Source organism: Aulonocara sp. 'chitande type north' Nkhata Bay, linkage group LG23, assembly GCF_057382095.1.
Source record: "Aulonocara sp. 'chitande type north' Nkhata Bay isolate Kocher_YH1m ecotype deep benthic linkage group LG23, A_spYH_male_GT1.1, whole genome shotgun sequence".
Taxonomy (NCBI): domain Eukaryota; kingdom Metazoa; phylum Chordata; class Actinopteri; order Cichliformes; family Cichlidae; genus Aulonocara; species Aulonocara sp. 'chitande type north' Nkhata Bay.
The window spans coordinates 21870582-21895254 of record NC_141365.1 but is presented as its reverse complement, the minus strand read 5'-3'; the positions used below and the strand labels follow the sequence as shown (position 1 = coordinate 21895254).

The 24673-nt window shown below is 39.0% G+C and overlaps 1 protein-coding gene across 4 annotated transcripts in view; it reads left to right on the top strand.

Annotated features, from left to right (window-relative positions):
- LOC147301698 (kalirin-like) overlaps positions 1-23514 on the top strand; it is a 58089-nt gene extending 34575 nt beyond the window's left edge. For 3 of the 4 annotated variants that reach the window (XM_086284160.1, XM_086284158.1, XM_086284157.1), the window contains 19 exons: positions 170-272; positions 2390-2551; positions 3601-3793; positions 9475-9531; positions 9627-9733; positions 10827-10958; positions 11044-11157; positions 12385-12455; positions 12539-12605; positions 12715-12818; positions 12900-12969; positions 14166-14252; positions 14620-14712; positions 15962-16012; positions 16542-16619; positions 16917-17102; positions 17184-17355; positions 17939-18084; positions 18173-23514. In XM_086284160.1, the coding sequence (XP_086140286.1) occupies positions 170-272; positions 2390-2551; positions 3601-3793; positions 9475-9531; positions 9627-9733; positions 10827-10958; positions 11044-11157; positions 12385-12455; positions 12539-12605; positions 12715-12818; positions 12900-12969; positions 14166-14252; positions 14620-14712; positions 15962-16012; positions 16542-16619; positions 16917-17102; positions 17184-17355; positions 17939-18084; positions 18173-18358 (2179 nt within the window). In that variant the 3' untranslated portion in view covers positions 18359-23514. The remainder of the gene's footprint in view (positions 1-169; positions 273-2389; positions 2552-3600; positions 3794-9474; positions 9532-9626; positions 9734-10826; positions 10959-11043; positions 11158-12384; positions 12456-12538; positions 12606-12714; positions 12819-12899; positions 12970-14165; positions 14253-14619; positions 14713-15961; positions 16013-16541; positions 16620-16916; positions 17103-17183; positions 17356-17938; positions 18085-18172) is intronic. The other variant, XM_086284159.1, reaches the window with a different exon arrangement.
- The last annotated feature ends 1159 nt before the right edge of the window (positions 23515-24673 follow it).

Genomic DNA, 24673 nt, shown 5'->3' with positions numbered 1-24673 from the left:
AGTCAATAAAGGAAAAAGTGCTTCAGACTTATAGTAGAAGAAATAAGAAGCGCAGACTGACGAGGAAAACAAACTAGATTAAAAGATCGCACGTAGCGTCCACATACTTTTGACCTGTGAGAGTATTTTGAACCCTAGAACACAACCCGAATGTTTTTGTTTGTTTCAGGGAGACGAGCGAGGACGCAGACAGTCTGGGTGATGCCAGCAGTCAACCCGACACCGTCTCCATCGCCTCCCGAACGTCACAAAACACCGCAGACAGCGACAAGGTAACACACACACACACACAGTCGCACGCACACTCACAGACACGCTGTGAGAGGGTGTGTCGAGCAGTCGTATGACCTCACTGCTGCTGCAGCTGGCTGGGTGTGTGTTTTTGGTGTGCTTGAGGGAGTTTCCACTATTCATGGTCGGACTCCTTCAAGAAACTTTCACTGCTCTGCTCTCCTGATGAGGTACGTTTCATTTATTTTACCCGCTTCTCATTAGTGGGGCCAGTGGCAGTGACCTCTGACCTTGGAAACTCTGACCCTGCTGGCTTGTGCTCTGATTTGTCAGACAGTTAAGAGAGGAAGGTGGACGACTTTATTTTTTACTGCGTTGGTGACTATAACACGGTGAAAAAGAAAAAATACACTTTTTTTGTCACTGTGAGGAGTTAAAGGGACAGCATGTAAGTGGCGACAATAATAACGAGTCTAAATTGATCCATCAGAGCAAGAAAACATTTAAATAAGGAACATTTCTGCATTTTCATGAATTTATCCTTACAATGTTCAGCACGATATGATATATCGTGCTGAATATGAGTATTCAGAAGATTACTAGAAAAAAATTAAATGTTTATGAAAAATAAAATCCACCAAAAAGGTAAATCTTAATAAGATGTCAGAAAAAAAATGCAAAATAAACATTTTAGATATATTAAAACAATTATATACAACTATTTCAATAAAGATAAAAAATGTAAATTATAATCAAAATATTATGTTATACACAAAGTTAACATTGAAAACACTACTTTTAAATTAGTATTTTAAATAAACCTTTTATTTTAAAATAAATCTTTGGATAAAAAATACAATTTTACAGTTTTAGAAAAGATAAAATTAAAAATTAAATTTTTACAAAATAAAAATTAAATATAAAAATTAATTATCTGAAAAGTTTTTTTTCATGTTTAAAGATAAAATAACATAAAAGTATTTAGAAAATTTCTGAAAAATCCCTGTTTTATAGCTAATTAAATGAATGTAAATTAATTAATTAATAAATAAATACCAGTATACGTGTGAATAAAATAATATGAGTACTGCAACCTAGTTCCTTATTGGAAATATATCCGTCTGTCCTGTCCAACTTTTTGGGCTCTCTGTCAGTCTTTGAGATCACTGTGACAGTTGACACAGCGACCTCTGACCTTTCTGACAGACCTTTGCTTCCTCCCTGAACGCACACATCTATTCACATCTGTGTTGGATTTTTTGGGGAACACCCGTCTCATTCCCTGCGGACGCTACAAGTGTTTTCTCTTCCAGCTGCAGCCCACGTGTTGGAGCTCACAGTCAGCGGTAACCACGGTGACCAGATCACATGATGTTTTATGCTGCTCTCTGGGCCAATCAGAGAAAGGCTGTTTTTGGATGATATGAGAGGCTTTCATGGTTTGTGGTTTGGTCATGTTTCTGCTGAATTGAAGTGACTTTCACTCATCAGCTCTCAGTTCGAGTCATTTAAACCCAACAGACGGCTTTTTGGTTGGCTGAGAAGCCAGAAAAGCTTGATCCATGTTTCTATATGTTTGCATATTGACCATAGATTACGTAGATATAGAAGCAGCTTATTAGCTCTCAGGAGAAAAGAAAGTTGACCCTTTTTCAGATGAACAGAATCAGCATTCTGGGATTTCCTCACCTGGATGTTTGAGCATGCATCAAGACAAACATCTCCACACTGTTGAACTTTATAGGCATAGCTCATAGTCTTGAAGTTATCTGAGACTTTGTTCTTTATTAATAGTTTATATTGTATTTAGTGTCTTTGTAATCTGGAACTCATTCCTGCCTTGCAGCTTGAAACACGTTAAGTCTTATTTTTAGCCGTCTGCAGGGAATAAAGTCATATCTCAGACTGCTCCCTCACTTTATTCTGAATTTTCCTGGTTTTATCATTTGGAGAAATAGAGGTTGTACGCTCCCAGTGAGCTGCATGGGAGTGAGGTCATGGACTCCAGGAGACACCTCTCTGCATACTGAGTGCGAATGAATGTCTGCTTCTCTCAGAGCTTGGAGCACTGATGCTAATGATGCTGTTATTATCGTTTAACAACACGGCGGTGACACCTTCCGCCTGTAAATAATCTGTCCTACCTGTCTGCGTGCAGCTGTCAGGAGGCTGCGAGTTAGTCGTGGTGTTGTTGGATTTCTCTGCCGGAGGACCGGGAGAGATCAGTGTTCGCTGCGGTCAGACGGTGGAGCTGGTGGAGCGCTCAGCAGATCGGCCCGGGTGGTGTCTGGTCAGAACCACAGATCAAACACCTCAACAGGTAATTAGCATCTAGAAGACAAAACAAAACATCCCAGCAAATAATAAACAAACTAAATGTCCCCACATGTAGCAAAACTTCCTGTCTTGCCCCATCAACCCCCACCAGTTGTGACAGATGGCCACCCCTCCCTGAGCCTCGTTCTGCTGGAGGTTTCTTCCTGTTAAAACAGAGTTTTTCCTTCCCACTGTTGCCAAGTGCGTACTCATAGGGAGTTGTCTGATTATTGGGATTTTCCCTGTATTATTGTCTTTGCCTTGCAATATTAAGCACCTTGAGGCAACTGTTGCTGTGATTTGGTGCTATATAAATAAAACAGAATTAAAATATTTATCTCTGCAGAATTATATTCATACTTTTTTCTTACACATTGTTTCACAGCGTTTGGAAAACTTGACTTCCTGATAGAAGATATCTGTTTCTATGATGCCAATTTATCTTTAAACATATTAACTTTGACTGTCCTTGTGGTCTGAAACATTTTTCTTTTCTTTTTTTAAAAAAATTCTTTCTACTTCAAGTTATACATTAAGAAGTTCTGATCTTTTTAATGTCCCTTTTGGATTAAAGGAAGTTGGTAAGAAAGCTTTAAAGTTTCCGGATTAAGTTCCCTGCTGTGGTCCAGAGCAGCTGAGGGAATGAGAAAAGCACTAAAGGGTCTACTAATAGATCCAAAGTATCGTGTGCCAGTAAAAGTCAGATTTTTACTGAGGGACTTTAGATGAAAGAAACAAACCGGTTGAGCTTAGAAAATTAGCAGATTATTTTATATGATGGGTTGGACAACTGATGTAATGAATGATCTCAGACACAAGAACCTCAGATTTCTATCTAACCATTAAAACCAGTGACACACTCACTGAGTCAAAGGGGGCTGTTAAGCAGATTAGCAACAAATATCCCCATAAGTGACAAATACAATGAAGGTCCCCACGTGTAACAAAGGCAAGAACTTATAGCCATAAGTACCGTTAAAGTGTGTGAGAGGGTTTCCTTGTTTTTCTGATGCTCAACCATCCCTCTAACATCGCTGCTGTGTTTCCTCACAGGAGGGTCTACTGCCCATGAGCACCCTCTGCCTGTCGCACTCCCACAGTGCAGCCGATATGGAGGGACTGCTCCCAGCCTCCACCACATCCTCCAGCACCTCTTCTACAAGCACCACCACCTCCTCCTCCTGCAACTCATCCTCTACCACCATCACCTCCACCTCTAACTCCTCCACTGTGAGCGCCGGGAGGGGTGAGTACCCAGAGAACTTATTGCCTGTGTTCCCATCAGCCCCAAAGGGACCTGACTGTAATCACAGATATTAATGATGCTCTAACTGCTATTTGCAGGAAAAAAATCTAAAAAAGTGATTCCTGAGAAAACATACCTTCTAAAACAACAGCGTGGTCATTTTTAAACTGCTGCAACACATCCCTTGTTTGCTCGATGTCACTTCCTGTTTAGCCAGAGGCAATTTTAAACATCCTCACGCTGTATGTGTCCCACATCCTCGCTCTCTCTCTGTGCCACCTAAATATTTAAATCCATGTTTGTAAAGTTGTAAACACACTTGAGTCCTTGAGTGCTTGTCCCATAGCTGAGCATGAAAAATTAAATGCGCTTTGTGTCTGTCAGACTCTGCCGCTTCACATTAACATCACAGCTTTATGAGCTTCAAGGAGATGGTCCACAGTAATGAGGAAACATCTCAAAATGCAGCTTTGGCTATAAGCTTCTGGGAAACTGAACTGTTAATCATAACTCTGATCATCACACAAGTCTGCAATGAAATATTTCCATCTTTTTGATCTAAATAAGACAAATTTAGGATGTTTGATTAGCCCCTTTTTCTTTTAAATGTAAATATTTAAAGAACATTTTTACCTAAATTGCAAATATGAACATTAACCTGACTATGAAATATTTTGGGTGCAGTGTATTTTTTGCATACAGGTATAACAGAATAACTTTAGTGTTTTGTTTTTTTTAACTTGAGTATGAACCTATACAAAAAGCTGAAAGATATTAAAAAAAACTGTTTTATTGATTAAAAAAATACACTGTATCGGATTCATATCGGAATCGGCAGATATCCAAATTTATGATATCGGTATCGGTATCGGACATACAAAAGTGGTATCGTGCCATCTCTAGTTCATAGTAATTAAAAACAAATGAAACAAACAACAGTTTTCACATTACCTTTCTTATAAAGCGTGGTTGTTCTATCCTTGCTGGTGTTTTCTGCCGGTATCCAACTCCATGTGTTTGCAACAAACTTGCCTTTTTTTTGCAAAACTCCAAAACACTGCCCCTAGCGTCCTGGAGCACTTCCGTTGTGTTTTGGAGTTTGTACGTGTTTTGGAGTTTGTACGTGCTTTGGAGTTTATACGTGCTTTGGAGTTTGTACGTGTTTTGGAGTTTATACGTGCTTTGTCTCAAGGGGACACTGTACTGAACATTTTATTTTGAAAATTCACTGTATTCTCTAATAAGTGTGTTATAATTTCGTGAATTTTGTCATCAGACAACAAACACAGGCTGTGTAGATTTTTTACGATTAGCCAACACACAGACTTCATTGTAACAGGAGTGACTAGTCATCTATTGTAGCTTTATTGATGGAGTCTACAATGAATAAAAATAAAAGTACCACAGATGCATAGTGGGGCCTTTTACTGTTTTACAGATACCAAAAAAAAAAAAAAAAAACCCCAAAGAAAACAACAAAATAAAATTAGTTTAAGTTAAAAATTAATAAAAAGTAAAACTGTCATTGTGCCAGAGAGCAGTGCAAATTGCATTAATATGTAATTTGCACACTATAAATCTAATAAACAGCTGGAAGAAGGTGTAATACAGAAATATGTGTGTCTTCAACTCTCTCAACATAAGTAGTACTCCACAGAAGGAAAATAAATGAATCCAAGCAGCTATCATACTTCACACAAGTTTCAATACATAACAAAACAAGAAACAGACTTGTCATGTCGAGTAACACGTATTGCCTTTTTAATCGTTTTTACTATGAGTAACATGACACAGAACAAAAATGCCTATGTAGTTTCAGTGGAAACAGAAAAGTGACCACAGCACTGAGTGTGGCCTCGACCTGTGTGGCAACTTTTTCCCAACTTTAATCTGTAATCTGGTTTGGCAAGGTGTTTGAAATGCGCACACACACACACACACACACACACACCCACACACACACCCACACACACACACACACACACACACACACACACACACACACACACACACACGGTTAAACATTGACCTGAAGGAGTTTCACACAGACAGGAATCTACAGTTTATCATCCTGACTGTGTATGTGTGTGTGTGTGTGTGTGTGTGTGTGGCGACCCGCTGGGTGTTCTTCCTCGTTACAAACAATAGAAGCTTTAGTTAAAAATAAACTCCTTTTTAGCAGTCGTGTTTATTTTTATTCATGCTTTGTTTTGTGTTTTATGGAGTTTTATTTTATATTTTGTTCCAAATAAACTTGTTTTATTTTTCATATCATTTTACCTATTGTAAAAAAACATTTTTTATAATTTTTTAATTTGGTTTTATTATTATTATATTTTATTCATTTTATGTAGTGTTTTTTCTCACTTTGTTTATACTTCACTTGATTTTATGTAGTACTTTTATTACTCTACCATTTTATTATTACTTCGCTTATTATTTTAAATTATTTTAAGGTTTTTTCTTTTCATTCATAGGTTATTTATTTTATTACATTTATCATTGTAATTGACTTGTGTTAGTTTATTATTACTATTACTCTATAAGCCACTCCCCCACAGCATCTAAACCCACAGAGGGTGGGTTTAGATGCTGTGGCTCCACCCCCCAGACCTCTGACTCTTGTTTAGTGTCATTCAGCTGAGAGCAGAGAAACACCTCTGTCAGTCAGTCTGCCTCTTTCTTAATATCTCTCTGAATGGACTGATGTGGAAGCATGCGGCGGGGCAGAGGTGCATGCTGGGATTGTTCGGGCATTTGGGAATGGATTGTGCACGAGCGAGAGGACGAGCGAGGTGGGTTCACACTGAGAGAGTGAGAGAGAGACAGAAAGAGAGAGAGAGTGACGGGTGTTGGAGAAAATATATGGGTGTGCAATGGTTAATAAGTAATAGGTGTGTGTGTGTGTGTGTGTGTGTGTGTGTGTGCGCGCCTTTACAGCAAACAGCGCTGCAAGAATGTGAACGATGTGTGAATATGCATGTGTGTGTGTGTGTTGTGAACAGGACACGCAGGTTTTCCTTTTTTGTATGAAAGACCTCACACACACACAAAGTAACACAGTGCAGACAGTAGGTGTGCGTGTGTGTGTGTCCTTCAGTGATTATTTTACAATAATCAGACTGACTAACTGGTGGATTTGTTTGAGTTTTAAGCAGCCATATTCATATCCACAATAATCAGCAGAGGTCTGTCCGTAATAAGAATCTCTTGCTGTTGTTTTCAGCTGGCAAACAACAAAAATGTCAGACAGTCACAGTTTGTAAAGCATGATTTTACACTGAGACTAAATCCACATGAATGTTAGGAAATCAGCAGAGTTTCATCAACATAAAACCAAATTTGAGAGAAAAAGCAAATGAATGCCTGTTTCCATCCACACCTGCCAGGTTAATATAATTTTGACTGAGCAAAGTTTCCTAATGTATGGTCAAAACTGTTGATCAGGATGTGCCAGAACAAGATGTTTCTGTTCCTATATCTTTGATGTCGCCCTTCCACACTTTCTTCTGATTGGTGGACTTCTGGAAGCTTGCCGAGGGGCAACATTCAACCATTTGTCAGATTCAAGTCTTTTATTTTGTGTGCATGGAGACGATTGTCACCTTTCAATAAGAAACCTAGTTTAATGTCAAAAGCGTGGATTTTGTCCAGAAAGAGCGGGTAAGCATCACCACGGCAACAAAGAAATAAAGCTTTAAAGATCTGGAAGTTGTATTTTAGCCCAAACAAGCGGGGTTTTTTTGTAAATCCAACACAGGAGTTTGTAATGCCTAATCCTGACTGAAAGTCATATTTTTAAGTAATAACACCTTTAAAAAAAATAATTCTGGGTAAAACACAACTGAAATACACAAAATCAGTCAAATATTTATTTATTCAAATGCTCACTCTTTAAGGAAAATGTACTCAGCGTAACCTGAATGTATTTCATTTGACCAGATTCCATTAAAAAGTAACATTTTACATTTTGTTACATGTAACAAAATAACATTCTTGCAAAAATACAAATTATTTGTAAAAATCTGTTGTGTGTATGATTCGAACTCGGGTCTCTGAAAATCTGAAATGATTTGCCCCGACACCACCAACCTCCTGACGTGGGCTGCTGTTATTATCTGATACACGTGCATGAATCAGAACATGGAAACACTGACGGGAAGTCTTGAAAAATGTCATCAGAAGGTTGTCTGCTCTCAGTGACGGCCATAAAAAAGAAATAATTAACTATTGACTTTAGTTTGGGGTACAGTAAATGTAGTGAACATTGTCCCATTACGTAAGAATTAAATAAACTTTAGTCTTAGACACAATGCAAGATAACTACATGAAGCTGCTTCTTAGTTATGAAAGGAAAATTCCACCAGGGTCGTTTTGAATATTTAATTATTCTCATTCAAACATAAACTAAAGGAAAAACTTCAAACAACACCCTCAAAGAAGTCTTTGTGCCCAAACTCTTCTTTCTACAGTAAAATATTGATTCCAGTAGATCTCATGTGTCAGAACTACTTGCACTAAATACTGTTATTTAGTGGTTCACCGAAGCGGAGGCAGCAGGAGTTCAATTGTTCTGAGGTAAAACGCTGCCGTCAGTGGGCTCTGCTGGCTGCAAAGTGTTGTAACAACTTGTCTGAGGTCAAATAAGGCAGCGTATATCTAAATATACCACACACCTACTCTACGGCTGATTTTAAGTCATTAAAATAAATATCAGTTCTAATCTATCATAATCAGTGTGTCTGCATGTATTAATTGTTATTAATGGAGTTATCTTTAATCACTTTTATTCATTATTTCATGTGTGCTGAACATACTGGATTCTTTTAATCTCAGTTTGTATATTTATTTATTGTTTATTTTGCAGGTTTTTGTACTTTCACAAGTTAAGCATTAACTTTTAAGTCATAGATGCTCACATATATTTACATGTAATATTATTTTATTGATCTGTTTTCAAAATCATATTGTAATGCACTTGATTTTTTTTACAGCCTGTAGTTGTAATTTTTGAGATTTTTTTGTTTGTGTTTGTAGTTTTATGCTAATAGTTTATTCATTCATTCGTCAGGTTCTTTGTGAGTCCTGTCTCTGTGCCTTTTTGTTATTTTGCTCACTTTTCTGTGTGGTTTAGGGTTTTACTTGTGAATCACTTTAAACTTCAGGTTTAAACGAAAGATTCTATTAAAATTAAATTAAGCTAGGGTAACTAGCTATCAGTAAGTCCCTCATACCTCCTTACTTCAAAGAAACCAACTATCTTTCATGACTGGTGTGCATGCTTTTTTGCTGAGTTAACAGTCTGATAATTAGGGCTGGGCTATAGCACACCGTTCACGGTAATACTGGTATAATGTTGGGCTACGATAAGAAAATGAAATATTGCGATAGAATATGGGTAAAACGCCTTTTGGTTAAACTGTCAGCAAGGAATTTGCATTTTCACTGATTGTTTTTTATATATAACTTTAATGCACATAAAAAACAGCTGCTTGGTTTAGTGAAAATACATTGATTTTTTTTTCCACTAATAAAGTTGTGGAGTTGTAAAGTATTTTGTCTAGTGTCAATTATATCGTCAGTTATATCATTATCACAAATTTTCAAATGTATATCGTGATAAATATTTTTGGTCATATCGCCCTGCTCGACTGATAATCTGTTTTTCTTTGTGTCTGCAGAGTCGAGTTTGTACAGCTCTGAAAGTTCAGGCCTCCAGACTCAGACTACTAGCCAAAGTGAGACCACAGTAATAACTCTGAGCACCCATTGCACTCAGAAAAGACAGCACTAAAACTCACCTCTGACCCCTCCCTGCCTTTTCTTCTCTCAGGTGCCACCTCTCCCACAGTGTTTGGAGTGGGAGGGGCTCCAGCAGGAGGCGCTGTGGGCTCACCGGGGGCGAAGCGGAGCGGCTCTGGAACCGGGAACACTCTAAAGGTAACAGCTCGCTGTGAACTGAAATGGGAGAATTTGGGTCAAATGTGTTAACATAAAGCGGCTTGAGGAGGGCTTTAGTTATCTTAATTGTGGGTTCTCTGGTATTCTCAAAGGGAAATGCAGATATGCACTTTGTGTGTTTGTTGTGATTTGTTAATGCTGTGGTTTATGGTCAAAAATACTAAAGAGGAGTTATTGTGTTTGTTTTTATTCTAGGACTCCACTCCAGTGGCTTTGCATTATTCACAGCTAAAAATAATCCTTCTTTGTCTTAGAAAAGCAGTTCATTTGTGTCTCAGACAGTCTGCTTTAGCTTCTGTCTCCCATCAGTCCACAAACTTTTTTACTTCTACTTGGGCGTCTTTCTGAAAACTTGCTGAGGGGGCAGCATCCAGAGCTGCCAAGGTGTCATTTTGGAAACACAGCATTCAGAGCAGTCATAAGAATTGAGCTCTGGGTTCATAATATTTACTTTTGCATATGTTCACATCATTACATGAAATCTGAAACTTTGGTTAAAATGAGCATTTGATACTGTAACTTTAAATAGCTCCCCTTTAAATGTAATGGATTATTAAAGTTGGAAGCATTAGCTCACAGGAAATGTTTCCTCAGTTTTTATCATTGTGTCTAAATTGTATGAGTGTTGATATGTAATCATAGCTGAATCTTGTTTTGTGCATAAATGAGTGTTAAAAAATATATAAAAGAAAAGTAAAATTGTTGGTGAAGAGCCAAAATTTATTTTAAGGTTGTGTTTTAAATAGTTAAGAGAAGCTCTTTTAAAAAACAGATAGTGGAAAACCTTCTGTAGATCAAGAAAATCTCCACAAATTGCTCTTCATATTTTAAACTTGGACTGGATTCATGCAGTTCTCAGCACATCCTATCAGCACACTATGAACTAAAATGTAGTTTAAAACCAGATGACCACATTTGTAACGTGCTGGGTGACATTGATGAAGCTCGTATCACAGGTAACTCTGGACTCCTGAGTTTTTAGTCCCATTTGTACCAGCTGTATGAACCGTAGCCTTGGTGATACAATACTCAGTGGCATCAATAACGGTAACTACATTAACTGTTGCTGCAGCGCTGGTTGACTAGTCCGGTGCGGAGGCTGAGTCAGGGAAAAGCCGATGGACAGAAGAAACCGCCAATCAGGACGAGGAGGCGGGACAACAGGACAGAGATGACCACACCCCTCACAGGAAATGCGCAAATGGTGTGTAGACACCCATCCAAATGATGGGTTAAAGACAAAATAGTAATAATGATAACATAAACTAATTGCTTCTTAAATTATGTAGAAGGCGAGGAAGGAGGAGGCAGGGCATAGTGGTGGGGAGGAGGAGCCAGAGGAAGAAAGCCACACCCCTCTACCACCCCCAATGCAGATCATCAAAGACCCTAACAATCCTGAGGTAAGAGTGGCTCTGTTTAAAGCTAGAAATGTTTAATGGCTGAAGATGAATGTGGCATAAATTTCTTAATATTGTATTTGCTGCTTTAGTCACGAGGTAAAAAAAACTCTTCAGAAAACTTTTTGAATAACTACAAAAATAAACTAAATGTTTTTATACAGAAGAGTGGTTTATTTGAAGAGTTTTCAGTCCTGATTCAGAGTTGCATGCAGCACAGATAGAGCACTAGTGGAAGATACTAGTGATCCTCATATGTCTCCTGCCAGTGGACCTCATAGTTACATAAATACCCTACACTGGTTTGAGTCATATCTATCTGGTACATTTCAGTTTCTTCGTGTTACTAAAGAGAGTTACTCATGGAGTTCTGTAGGTTCTTGTGTTGGGATCAGTACTTTTCATTGTATACATACAGGTAATATTATTAGGAAGCAGCATACATTTTCGTTGTTGGAGTTGATACCCAGCTGTAGGTACCTATGAAACTAGTTGACACAAATCAATTAATTAAACTACAGGCATGTCTTCAAGGCCTGAAAGCCTCCATGGCATATAATTCCTTTATCCAAATTTGGAAAAATGGAGGTTACTGAACTTGGTCTTAAAAACCTTGGAAGCATGGTGTCTAAGCAGATACTGACTCTGGATGGCATTACCATGGCTTCCTGTTAGGAATCTTGACCCGATATGTCCGTAAAGGCACACTGTAAGAGATGTCGGACTGTTTTTTTCTTGCTGTATTTCTACATTTCTAAACATCCTGTCTCAGAGTGATGCTGAACAACTAGTTCAATATGTGTTACCTCTATGATGGACTATTGCAATTATTATCAGGCTGTCCTAAAAGATCCCTGAAAAGACTTCATTTTATCCACAATGTTGCAGCAAGAAAACTGTGAGACCATATTTCTCCTGTAATGGCTTCTCTTCATTGGCTCTCTGTTGTATCCACAATTATATTTAAAAATCTTTCTCGTCACATATAAGGTCTTGACTGATCAGGCCGCATCTTATCTGAAAGATCTCATAGTAACGTATCGCCTCAATAGAACACTATCAGATTACTGGCTTGCTTGTGATTCCTAGTGTATTTAAAAGTACAAGGCGGTGCCTTCAGCTTTCAAACTGTGTACAGTATTCACGCTGTTTTCTTGTCATCAATAAAAGATTACAGTTTTCTGAGGTTACACAGAACTCTTTTAATTTCAGCCTTTTCTATTTCTTCAGGCTCTAGACTCAGATCAGGGATCAAATGAATCAGACACGGAGCAGAGAAACAAAGCACTAAGAGGACGCATGTAAGACAAACCCAAATTTATTACAAAGTCCAAGTTTTGAATGCATTTTTAAGGAGACATGAATTTTGTGGTTCTGTGTGCAGGTTTGTCGTTAATGAGATGGTCCAATCAGAGAAGGACTATGTAAAAGATCTGGGAGTGATAGTTGAGGTGAGACACAAACATCACACTGAAAGAAAGGACCTACTGACGCTCCACCCAAAAGACTCTACAAATGTCAATCTAAACGTACGACATGTTCTCTGCTGACGTTTCTCAGGGCTTCATGTCCCGGCTGGAGGTCAGAGGGATTCCAGAGGAGATGAGAGGAAAAGACAAGATTGTCTTCGGCAATATCCAGCAGATCTACGACTGGCACCGCGAGTCCGTGCCACAAATGCACACGTGAACAAACACACTTCATTATATACACAAAGATGCTCACTGGGTGTTTTTCTGTTTCAGCTTCTTCCTGGTGGAGTTAGAGCGTTGTATTCAGAATCATGACCTGCTCGCAGACCTCTTCATCAGACATGTGAGTTCTACAAACAAAATGACTTGTTCAAAACAGAATATATAGCATGGCTCTGACCTGAGACCTCAGGGACTCAACTCAGAACTCATTTGTCTTGACTTTGGGCTTCATTTAGAACTAGATTCAGGGCTCAATTTATTTATTTTTGTCTCAAGATATAGGAATCAGGATTCAAATAGGACTTGGCTCATTACTTTTTATGGCTTAGCTTAGAACTTTGTTCAAAGTTTCACTCAATTGTCAACTTAAGACTCAGCTTGTCCCTGCATTAGGACTTGACTTGTTTGTCCTGGCTTAGACCCACAATTGATTATTTGAATATTCACATGATCTAAGATGTGAACAAAGATGTGGATCATTACCATGATCTGGGGTTACCACTGAAACCACTGTGAGACCTTGCCTCAAACCATCAGTGACCTACTGAAGTGAGCGGGGGGTTGACGTGCCTGGGAACATGTCTTCCTAGTCCAAAGTGGTTTCCTGGAAAGAGTGACCAATGTTTTATAAATGCAGGTGAGTCTTTTCCTGTTGAGATGACTCCTCCATGTTGTACCATACATTTATAGAGTGGCTGTTTGGTTTCTTCTATAAAAGGGTCCAGGCCCTCCTCGCTGCACTGCACTGCATACCATGATGTTCATCTTGCTTTTAGGAGTTTTGTCCTTGCAATGAGCCAGTTTTTGTCTGCTAGATTTACTACGTCTGAAGTGCACTGGGATGCCATGCTTGGAGAAAATTTCCAATAAACATGATACAGGAACAGAAAAAGTTGTTGTCATTCTGTTTCTCCCTAGTTGGTGTCTGGCATTCTTTCCTCTGCATTTTCACTGATTTGATGAAGGCCCAGTTAGGATAACCACATGTTCTAAGAGCTTTGTTTACGTCTGTGTGTTCCTGTTCCCTTCTGCCTTAGAGGGAACCTCCTCGCTGGTCCCAAACAAGTTTGTGTTCCAGTACCTGGTGAGAGTCAAGGTCTAGCATGAGCTGAATAACTCAGAAGCTACAACAACATGGGGCTCAATTCTAAATTCATGACTTGCTCCTGAGGTTGAACTTGGCTCGAGTTGTTGTCTGCACATAGGATTTGAGTTATCACAGAACTCAGGACTTCTTGTTATTTGCTTGGGACTTGACTCAGGATGTGTTGAAGACCTAATACAACTATTTCTTTTTTACTTTCTTGTTTTTTACAGGAGCGTCGTCTACACATGTATGTGGTTTACTGTCAGAATAAGCCGAGGTCAGAGTTCATCGTCATTGAGTACGAGACCTATTTCGAGGTAATGCGTCGCTTTTCTTTTTTTTTCTCATTTCTATACTTGGCTATTCTTTTCTGTTGTTTTTTTTTTAATGATTATCTTATAGAATAGAATCGAATAACTTTATTATCCACATCAATGGAAAGTTGTTTTCAGTTCACCAACCCATAAACAAATAATCAAATCAACCCGTAATAGTTTCTTTTATTTTTCCTTTCCTGATTTTTTTAAACATTACTATCTTAAAAGTTAAAAAAGGGGGAAAAAATCGAAAGAGCAGGCTTTCCTAAAATGCACGTTCTTGAATGGACCTTACAATAGTAAAAATCAGCCAAAAACTGAAACTGAACCAGACCTTCTATCTCTGTCTCTGCCTGTCTGTCTGTAGGAAATCCAGCATGAGATCAGCTGCAGGATGTCCATCAGTGATTATCTGATCAAACCAATCCAGAGAATCACCAAATACCAGCTGCTGCTCAAGGTCTGTGAAGAACCTGTCAACATGATTTGTGTTTACACTAACTGCTTAAATGAAACATTGATTTTAAAATATATTTAATGCATTTTTGGTGGAACCTGAATGTTACAATGGAATTGCTGGTATCTGTGGAGTAAGTTTGGGTATTTTATATCCTGCTTAAAAATGCATCTGCCCAGAGACCATAGAAGACAATTACCCAGTAGCTAAATGTGGTACAGAGGTTCTTTTATTATTAGGGTTATTAGGGTTTGTGTATTTTCCCTGACAAATATGGCATAAAACTAAAAACCAAGCTAAATTTGGAATTTGACCGGAGGTGCTGATCTTGATTATAGACTGGTTGGCTCTCAGGGCAAAATATATCAGATGAAGAAATTAAATTTCACTAGTGTGAATTTTTTCTTCTACCAGTGCAAGAATTACATGAAAAAGTATGAAGAGAGTTTACAGATGAGAAGCAAAAAAGAGCCGTCAGGTGCTCAAAATAAACCTTAGATTCAAACGTTAGAAAAGGCTTTTCCTCGCAACATGTCATGTAATACAACTTATACAACTTAAAATACAACTAAAAATAAATATAGTTTCATGCATCGGTCAAAACACTCCACTCCAGGTACAGGACGCCCAGCTGAAAATGCGTCGAGTGCCAGAGATTCACAGAATTTACAGAAAATGCACTATTTTGTGAATTATATCGTTATCGGGATGAGAAATGTCTTCTATCGGGATATGAGATTTTGATCATATCGCACAGACCTATTGGCTCTTGCTCCAGGCTTGGATTAGAACTTCGGTCAGGTGGAGTTTTTAACTTTTATTGAGGGACTTGATTCAGGACACAACTCGGGATGCAACTTGGGATTTGTTGTTTTTGAGTTGGAGCTGACCTCAAGACTTGAATTGACTCATTCTAATGTTGTCTTTGAAATTAGCCACGATTTGACATGGTTTAGTATTAGACTCAGAAATTATTTCGGACTCAACTCAGGCAAGAAATGTGTGGGTTGTTTTATTAACTCCCTTAACAGTTATTACCTGTGCGCTCTGATTGGTTTACAATGACAGCCTTCCTTGTAATGGCATAAATTTTGTACTTTTGGGTAGAGCTTTTTGTGAGAAATCAGAGATAAACTCATCAGTTCATCATACCAGCGTGTATTTTAAGATATTTTCTGATGTTACACTTTAAGGACACACTATGACTTTGGCTGAAATTCAAACATTTATATTTTTTCTGTTTGTTCATCAGGATTTCCTCAAGTATACGTCGAAGGCAGGGCTGGACTGTGAGGAGATTGAGGTAAGTTTTTTCTTTGCTTTCCTTTTCTGTAAATCATCTCATAAACTTTCAAAAACATCAAACAACTGAACCACAGCTTTGTTCGTGTTTTTTGTTATTGATCAGTTTTAGTTTGATAATATAAAAACAGTTGTGTTGTGCCACAAACTGTTCTGATAATACACAAAGGCACAAAGGATCTGCATTCTGGGAAACAGTTTATTTACTGAATTTATTATATTTTCATTCAAATTCTTGTGACCTTTAAACTTTGTTAAATTTTTTGTAAAAAATAGATATTTATTTTTTAAGCTTTGCTAAGAGTTGTAAAAAAAAAACTCTAAAAGACAACAAACACATGAGTTTTGTTCTTCAGCAGACAGCTGTTTCTGTCTCATAACCAACTAGCAGGAGACAGCAAAGAGCTGCTGCTGCTTCTGGCATAGTGAAGATCGTTATAAATGATTTACACGAGATGGTGAATCATCGCCCTGAGGACTAACACAAACTTTTGTAATATTTAGTAACTGTGTGTGTGGTCTGTGTACAGAAAGCGGTGGAGCTGATGTCATTGGTTCCAAAACGCTGCAATGACATGATGAACCTGGGACGCCTGCAGGGATACGAGGTACACCTGTCTGTCCACCTGTCCGGCTGATTTGTTTTGTTAGCAATTTGTTGTCACTAGGACAACATAGTAACAAACAGTAGTTTGTGTGCAATTTACCTGTTTCAGGCACATATTAATTCAAAAAAATTAGAAATGTGTGTAGAAAGCACAATACAAACAATTAACAATGACATATATGAGGCATGTACACAATTTACTTTTGCTGATTTCCTGGAAATGTAAAGTTTGCTGCAGGGTACCTGGACTCTTATCCATCGGTCTTTCTTTCTTCACTCACCTCCTCGTGCTTTCCAGGGAAAGCTAACGTCTCAGGGGAAGCTGCTGCAGCAGGAGACTTTCTGTGTTTGGGAGCAGGACGGAGGCGTTCTGTCTCGCAGCAAAGAGCGCAGAGTTTTTCTGTTCGAGCAGATCATCATCTTTAGCGAACTGCTGCGCAAAGGCTCCAACAACCCAGGATACCAGTTCAAGAACAGCATAAAGGTCAGACTGGTCAGCACTGTTTAGACTCGACACCGTCTTGAGGTCTGAATTAGGAGTAATTGTGTTATTGTTTGTGTTCAGGTGAGTTATCTGGCAATGCAGGACAGCGTGGACGGTGATCCCTGTAAGTTTGTGTTGTGGTCTCGTGGGTCGGCGGAGCGCTTCACGCTCCAAGCATCTTCTGCCAGCATAAAGATGACCTGGGTAGAGACCATTGCTTCCCTGCTGGATGCCCAGAACAACTTCCTGTCAGGTAAAAACCTTGTCAAAAACATTCCTGAAATATCTGAAATATCCATTATGTTACCTGTCCTAAAATATCCTTAATTCTCCTTGGAAAATTCCCTTTCATTGTCATTGGATCACCACTGATTTTGAAATCTCTTATTCAACTGAAATGCTACTGAATCTCAATGGAACATCTTTTATTATCTTTCTCATATTCCTCAAATACTTTTTGTTTTACCCTAAATATCTTTAAACCATATTTAAATAGCCTTAATTTCCCCAAACCACCCTTAAACATCTCTGTTATGTTAGTAACGTTGGGCTTGTGTTAACGTAAACCCCCCTTAAGTCACCCTTGAAATCTTAGAATACCTTTCGAAGTCTCAAATCCTCTGCAAGCTGTTCAATCTTTGTTTAATGCCAAATGAATCCAATTTCCAAATTTCCCAAAAATGTCTTCCTTACAACCTCCTTGAAAACTCCTTGAATCAATCAAAAGTATCATTTTTGTGAACAACCCTCCAACATTCCTAGATCTCTATGAATCACCTTAAATCTCACTGAAACAGCTCATGCATATCCATGCTGCATCTAATCTGTGCCCACAGCTCTCCAGTCTCCTATTGAGTATCAGAGGAAGGAGGGCGTGATCTCTGTGACACGGCCACTGTCATCAGGAAGGCCGCCATCTGCACCGCCAACTCCCAACGGTCACGCAACTCAGCCCCCTCCTGACAGTGAACAGGAAGATCAGGTTTGAATCCCTCCTTTCACTTTCCTTGTGTACCATAAGTTCTTGAAAAACTTTCTTACATCAGACCATATGACCTTTGACCCTTCAGGAACTGGTTCTGGTGCTGCAGGACTTCGTGGCGGTGCGGGAGGATGAGATCTCTGTGTTTCGGGGGGAGAAGGTTCAGATTCTGGCGTCCAACCAGCAGGGTCAGAGTCTGGTCTATCGGCCGGCCAACAGCGATTCGCCAGCCGCCGAGGGCTGGGTGCCACGCAGCGTGCTCAACACACACTGACATTTACACATGAACAAACACACACTGGCAGCAGGGTCAGAATCTGGTTTACTATTAGTACATACACAAACACAATGACAGCACTCCAAATACTAAATGCAAAATGGGTCAAAAGCATGTTGGGAAATATTTGTGCAGCAAAAAGGTAAACATGACGATGGCAATGTCTGCGTGTCTGACACTTTGGACAAAAATATGTCTCCTCCACTTTCTCATTTTCTCACCTGATGAGATTTTTCAGAAACAATCATTAGGAATTATGTGAAAGTTTTAAGCATTGCAGAATATCCTTAATATTACATCTGGGTCCAAGGGGCAACCCTCCATAGCAACTTCATGGATCCTCAAAGTGTGTAACAGTGGAGCTGGAGCATACTTGCCTGACATCAACAAATTAAAGTGTAATTAGTGTTCTAGTTGGTTGTTTGGTTTTAACTCAAAATTTCTAACAATCTTTGTAAAAAGTTGATTGCAGCTTATTTGAAGTCCAGAATGGTGTGATTATGCCTAAAGATTGTTCTCAGTCAATAGCAGTAGACTAAGCAGAATAAACTAGACCTTAATATCCTCAGGCATCACCTCCAGAGAGGTAGCAAGGTTGAACTTGCTAAACACCTCACCTAGAAGGTGTTTAACAGGGATCCTAGTTGGATGTATGAACCACAAGTGGATCCTTTCATTGTGGAATAGATGCTCTACTTTGAGCCTGTCCCAAAAGACCAAGATCCTGATCCAGTCCAGACCCTTCGGGCTATTATAATTTCTTCTGCTTGAATCCTCGTATCCAATATTGGTCCTTGGTCTCTCTTTGGTCACTATTCACAGTTGGCTATGAATAGAAAAGGACAGATAGTGTTTGAGTTGTAGTTGATTGATGTAGAATCTCAGGATCTTGTTAACATGTGGGGGATATAAGTGGGTCTTTGTGGTGAACTCAATCCAAATGGAAAGCAAAGATTTGCCTTGTGTTTCTCATGCAAATACAGTGAGTGGATTGCGGTGTTTGAAACTATAAAGAAAACTGTTTCCTTCCAAAGCATAACCGACTCCATCACTTTCTTCAGTAATAAAGTTGAACCATATCGATTCAGCAAAACAGCACAAATAGCAGTAGTAACATTTCCCTCCATTTTGACTGTCAATGGTGTCAAGAGACTCCAGAGTCAATGGACTAATCTCGGCTGGTCCAGTTCTTATTGGGGGCCTCCTGAGGTTTTCCTACGACAGACAACAAATCTCTCCAGAGAGTTTGGTGTCCATCCTCAGTTAGGCTTAAAAAAAAACCCAAAGGTGAGGAGTTCAACAGGCATCCTGCTCAGATTTCAGGACCAGCTCAGAGTTTTCTCTTTCACAAAGTAATCTCTACCTTAACATTTTTTTCCATTGTTGTCTCTTTATGTAACAGTGCTATGACCCATCAGAGGGTTAGGAACTGGAGAGGTAGACACTGCCATCATTTATGCTCTGAAGGTTTCCTGACATGTTTCAGACCCTGATTACTGTTCAGCATTTTAGACTTTAAACACACACACACATACACTCTCCCAGCAGCAGGTACTGTTAGTATCCTCCCTCATTCCTGGTGCTTTAACATTCAGCCAGAACACAGCTCTTCACCTCGTTCTATCAGACGCTGCCGTCAGGGTCCAAGCAACCAATAACCCACTCTTATGACTTCACAAACTGTTCTCCGTGGGTCAGTGGAAGGGAGGTCATATGACCATCATTACAGTCATCATCACCACCATCCAGACGGGGACTCCAGGAAGAAAAGACAGTCAAAAAAATAAATAAATGAAAGCCTCCTGGACGAGAAGAGGCAAAAAGACCTATCAGCCAATCAGAACTGAGTTCTCTACGCGTCGTTCTGTTAATAGTGTGTATAAAGAGACTGAGGACACACACACACACACACTTCATACACACACCAATGCTATGATGAAGATGCAGATGAAGATTACTATGAAGATAATTAAGAATAATAGAATCTGTTTTTCACCTTAATAGAGAGAAAAAAAATGAGAGAAAATGTTTGTCATATTAATAACTGCGTGCGTGTGCATGAGAGCGAGGGAGAGCGTGTGTGTGCGTGTGTTAGTAACGCCGTCCTATGTGTGTGTGTGTTTTTCCACCGACAGTTAGGTGGTGTCCCGGTGTAGCGTTGCCATGACGAATCGTTGTGTTTGCGGTGACACCATTTTTTGTTTGTTTATTCGTTTGGTTGGTTTTTATAGCAAACCAGAGCTGCTGCCGCCCTCCTCCTGCCCCGCCCCTTCTCTGTCTTTCTCCAGTCAACAAGGTGGCCTCAGCTTTGGTTAGTTTGATATTCTGATTATGCATTTCTCGTTCCTGTATATAGACCAGACGTCCAACTGCTACTCTATGTACTGTGGACACTGAACCGGTCTGTCTCTCAGCAGCCCAACCTACTGTGACTGTCTGTTTCTACTAAAACCGAAGCTGTAACCTTCAGCACGCTCTCTACCTGTCTCTCTCTATCTGTCTCTCTCTCTCTCTACCTCTCTCTCTCTCTCTGTTTCTCTGGTGCCATTCTCAGACAACACCCCGGTCCTTAAGGAGCTGCGCAGCCTGTCAGGTGCACTAAAGAGCGGTTAGGGTGGAGGATAGTGAGCTATGAAGCAAACTATGAATGATTTAACTGGTGTTAAAGGAAAAGTTTGAGTTCTTTCAAGTCTATCTTAATATAACTTCTTTAAACTGATCTAAAAATGTACAACCTGTTGGCAACAGCTTTCTGGTTTCTGTTAGCAGAATTATAATAACACTAACAAAACTTTCAGTTCCTCTAATGTCCACTTGATGCTGCAAAAATGAGTCCCTATACTTAGTCTCCCATGTTAAAATGTCCAACTTCAGCCTGCTACAGAAAACAGTTTTGGTCTAGTTTCCCCCTTTGTAACAACTGTATGGGGCTGAATTTAGTTCATAACTCACATGTTTAAACTGCATTAAGGCTTAATGTTTGCGTTATTAGGGGTGGGGCCTTGTTGAGTGACAGGTGACTATAGTGTAGCTGTCTGCAAGGTTTCACCTTAGTTATTTTGAAGTCACTTAGCTGGACCTTTAGGGTGGGTTTGAAGTGATTTGTGTAATTTGGTAATAAAACAGAATCACATCATCAACATATGGTGATATACGCATATAGCTTAAGCTCAGTCTGTCCTTTCTGGATCATTTTTTAAGGATCAAGAAATCAAATACAGAATACAAATCTCAAAACTATTAACCATCTATGATTTAGCTGTTTAAACTGTATTTGCATTTGTAAACAATAAATGCCCAATGAAATAGGTAGCTTGTAGCATTTCCAGATTATTAAATTTGTTTGGGAACTTTTTTGGTTTTAAAAAAAAAAAAAAAAAAAAAAAAAGCTACAACAGAAACCAAGAAACACCTGATTCCTGTGCAGGTTTCAAAGGAAAATATGTTACTAAAGCTTCTCTTAATGTGCATATGGAATGTGATTGGGACTAGTATATTAAGACAGACTTGAAGGAAACCTAATGTTTTCTTAAAGGGCAACACACACCGATGGCACTTGACTATGACATTCATTAGACTTTTTGTCCCAGCTACTGCAAACCTGGCTTTCTACTAAATGTCAAACTATGTTTGGCAGCATAGCTTTGATTCAGTCTGTTTCAAATATTTTTCTAAGCTGAATGGTGGACATCAGATTGTCCATAACTTTCTGGTTCAAGATGGTACTTTGGGTTAAATATTACGCTGTTTGGCAACATTTACTTTACTGGGTAATTTTGTGTTAAATCTCTTAAATATTATATTAAAAATCTAACGTTTAGCTGCAAATTACACAACATTTTATCACATTTGTTGAACAGTTTGTAATTCGTGGCTGTAATTATGAGGGGAAGCGTTCCTGTCTGCTTGTTGTATACTGGCTGAAAAATAGTTAATAAACTGTTTATTAATAAATAGTTAATAAACTGTTCTCTAAAAAAAACAAACATCCTTGCTAGCGGTTATCCCTGCTGTATCTGAGCTTCCGTTCAGCAGTGTAAATTCTTTTCTTTAGTATTTTAGACTGATAAAACACTATAGTGCTGATTTCTCACAAGAGAAACAGTAAAACAAAACAGTATAGTGTGACCAATCTACTGTTTCTCATCTTTTTAAGGAAACAGATGTCAGTATACAAACTATTTCTCATACTCCCTGATACTGAATTTTCTTTTACTATTATTATTATTAAAATGTTGAATATGATGATTAGTTACTCTTTTTCCTTTATAATTGGGGATAAACTGGTTTCTTCAAAATCCTTGTTAATTTGCAGCTAAACAGCAGCAGGCCTTTTCAGGAAACTGGAAACAAATTACACAAATGTCCAAGTTTGTAGTGAAAAAGCAGAAAAAGACAGTGTTAATGTCTTGTAATAGTCATTATAAATACCAACATCCACTTCTTCACATAAACATGCAAATACAAATTATGACTGTCTAAAATATAAGTTAATATCGAGTCCTTAAAGACCTTCAAGCTACTTAACATCAACATGACATTCGTCAGGTGAATGACCCTTAAAAACAGATGCCACTTTGGTCCTTTTACAGAGCTGGCAAAGGATTTTGTGTCAGTGTGATAACTGTCAATGCAAAAAAAAAAAAAAATTATTATAGTGTTCAAAATGCTTAAAACATGAGCAAGGTCACAACTTTGGAACTCGGAGTGCACCAGAAGGGTTTCGATTTGATTGCCGAGCATTTCAAAAGGAACTCCAACAGGTGGAAAGCTGTGCATTATGAAGAGTTTGAAAGTTAAAAGTATTTCACAATGAAGGTGCTACAAAGTAAAGCTTAAAATAAAATGTGGACCATGATTAAAGGTTTAAGATGGATAACTGTGCACTATAGAGGTGTTATAAGTTTGGAAATAGCACACAGCTTAGAAATCAGTGCACTATGAATGGTTTGAGGTGAAAGGTAGTGTACTAAGGTTTAGGATGAAAAATAGTACACTACAAAGGCATAGGGTGCTGTTTGAGACCCAGCCTTGTTGCCGACTGGCAAACTCAACTAACCAATCAACCAGTGTTATTTGTACAGAACTAACAGCTGCTAACTGACTGCTAACAGCTCTCTGTGTTTGTAATAAATGTCATTTTTCATCCAAAACAGTCTGTATGTGGCTTCTTCATCTGGACTTCTTTTTTTTTTTTTAATACATGGATCAATTACTACATTTATACATTATAACCATTTATATTTTGCATATAAAAAATGGATGTAGCCCAGGGGTGTCCAAACTCCGGCCGCGGTCCATTTTTAATTGGCCCGCAAGCAAGGGCGTAGATTTGGCATAGACGGAAGGGACGTGTCCCCATCAATATCCAGCGATTATTGAATTGTCCCCACCAATAATTTGATCTCTGCGAGTAAAGAAAAACAACTGTCAACGTCTCATTCACCCAGCGGTGCAGAAAGAGTTAAATTACGTTCTCTACTGGAGTCCTACGTCATGTGACAAATCTGGCCAATGTGATTGGCTGTGCCTTTCAGGGAGCTCTGTTTAGTTTTAGCAGCGGCAAACCTGCGCTGCGAGGAGGAGAGGAGGATGGCAGCAAAAAGGAAGATCCTGGATATAAGAAAGTTTTTTTCAAAGAAACCTGTCAGTCGCTTAAAGTCAAGTTCACTCATAAAATGTGTCCGTCACAATAACGTTACAGGCTATGCTAGGCTTTGGCCCACATCAGTCTAAAACTGTATGCAACCATGAATAACGTGTTTTGGAAACTAACTGCACAACAGGCAGCACTATTAGTTATCTCAGTCTCCCAGAGTAGCATTTCTAATTTTGATTGAAACTATCAGAGAAAACGGCAACCTCGAGCAAGCCAGGTTATTAGTTTACAGAGGCTGTTAAAATTATATGTCTAACGTTAAAATGTTAGTGACACAATAATTTCATCCTAGTGGTACTGACCATTGACTGTTTTCTACAGTCAGCGAAAGACAGCGGTGGGTTTGAAAATGATTTGCCGGGAGTCCGGTGTTCTCACGGGCTCTAGTGAGCCTTGCCTCTGGCTCGCTATAGGGCTTTGGAGCGTGATGTCACGGGGGTGGGCGTGGAAAGGATTTTGGCCCGATCCGCCATTTTGGGGGTCTAGCGCAAGTGAAAAGGGAGCGAAGTCACACACAACAGCCATGGTTCGTATTTGCTGTGTGGTCGGCTGCAATGTTCGATCACACGACCGGCAAGAGAATAAGCTTGAAAATGGTTTATCTTTTCATTCTTTCCCAACCTGGAAGCAACATGAGCAGCTCGTGTATCGAT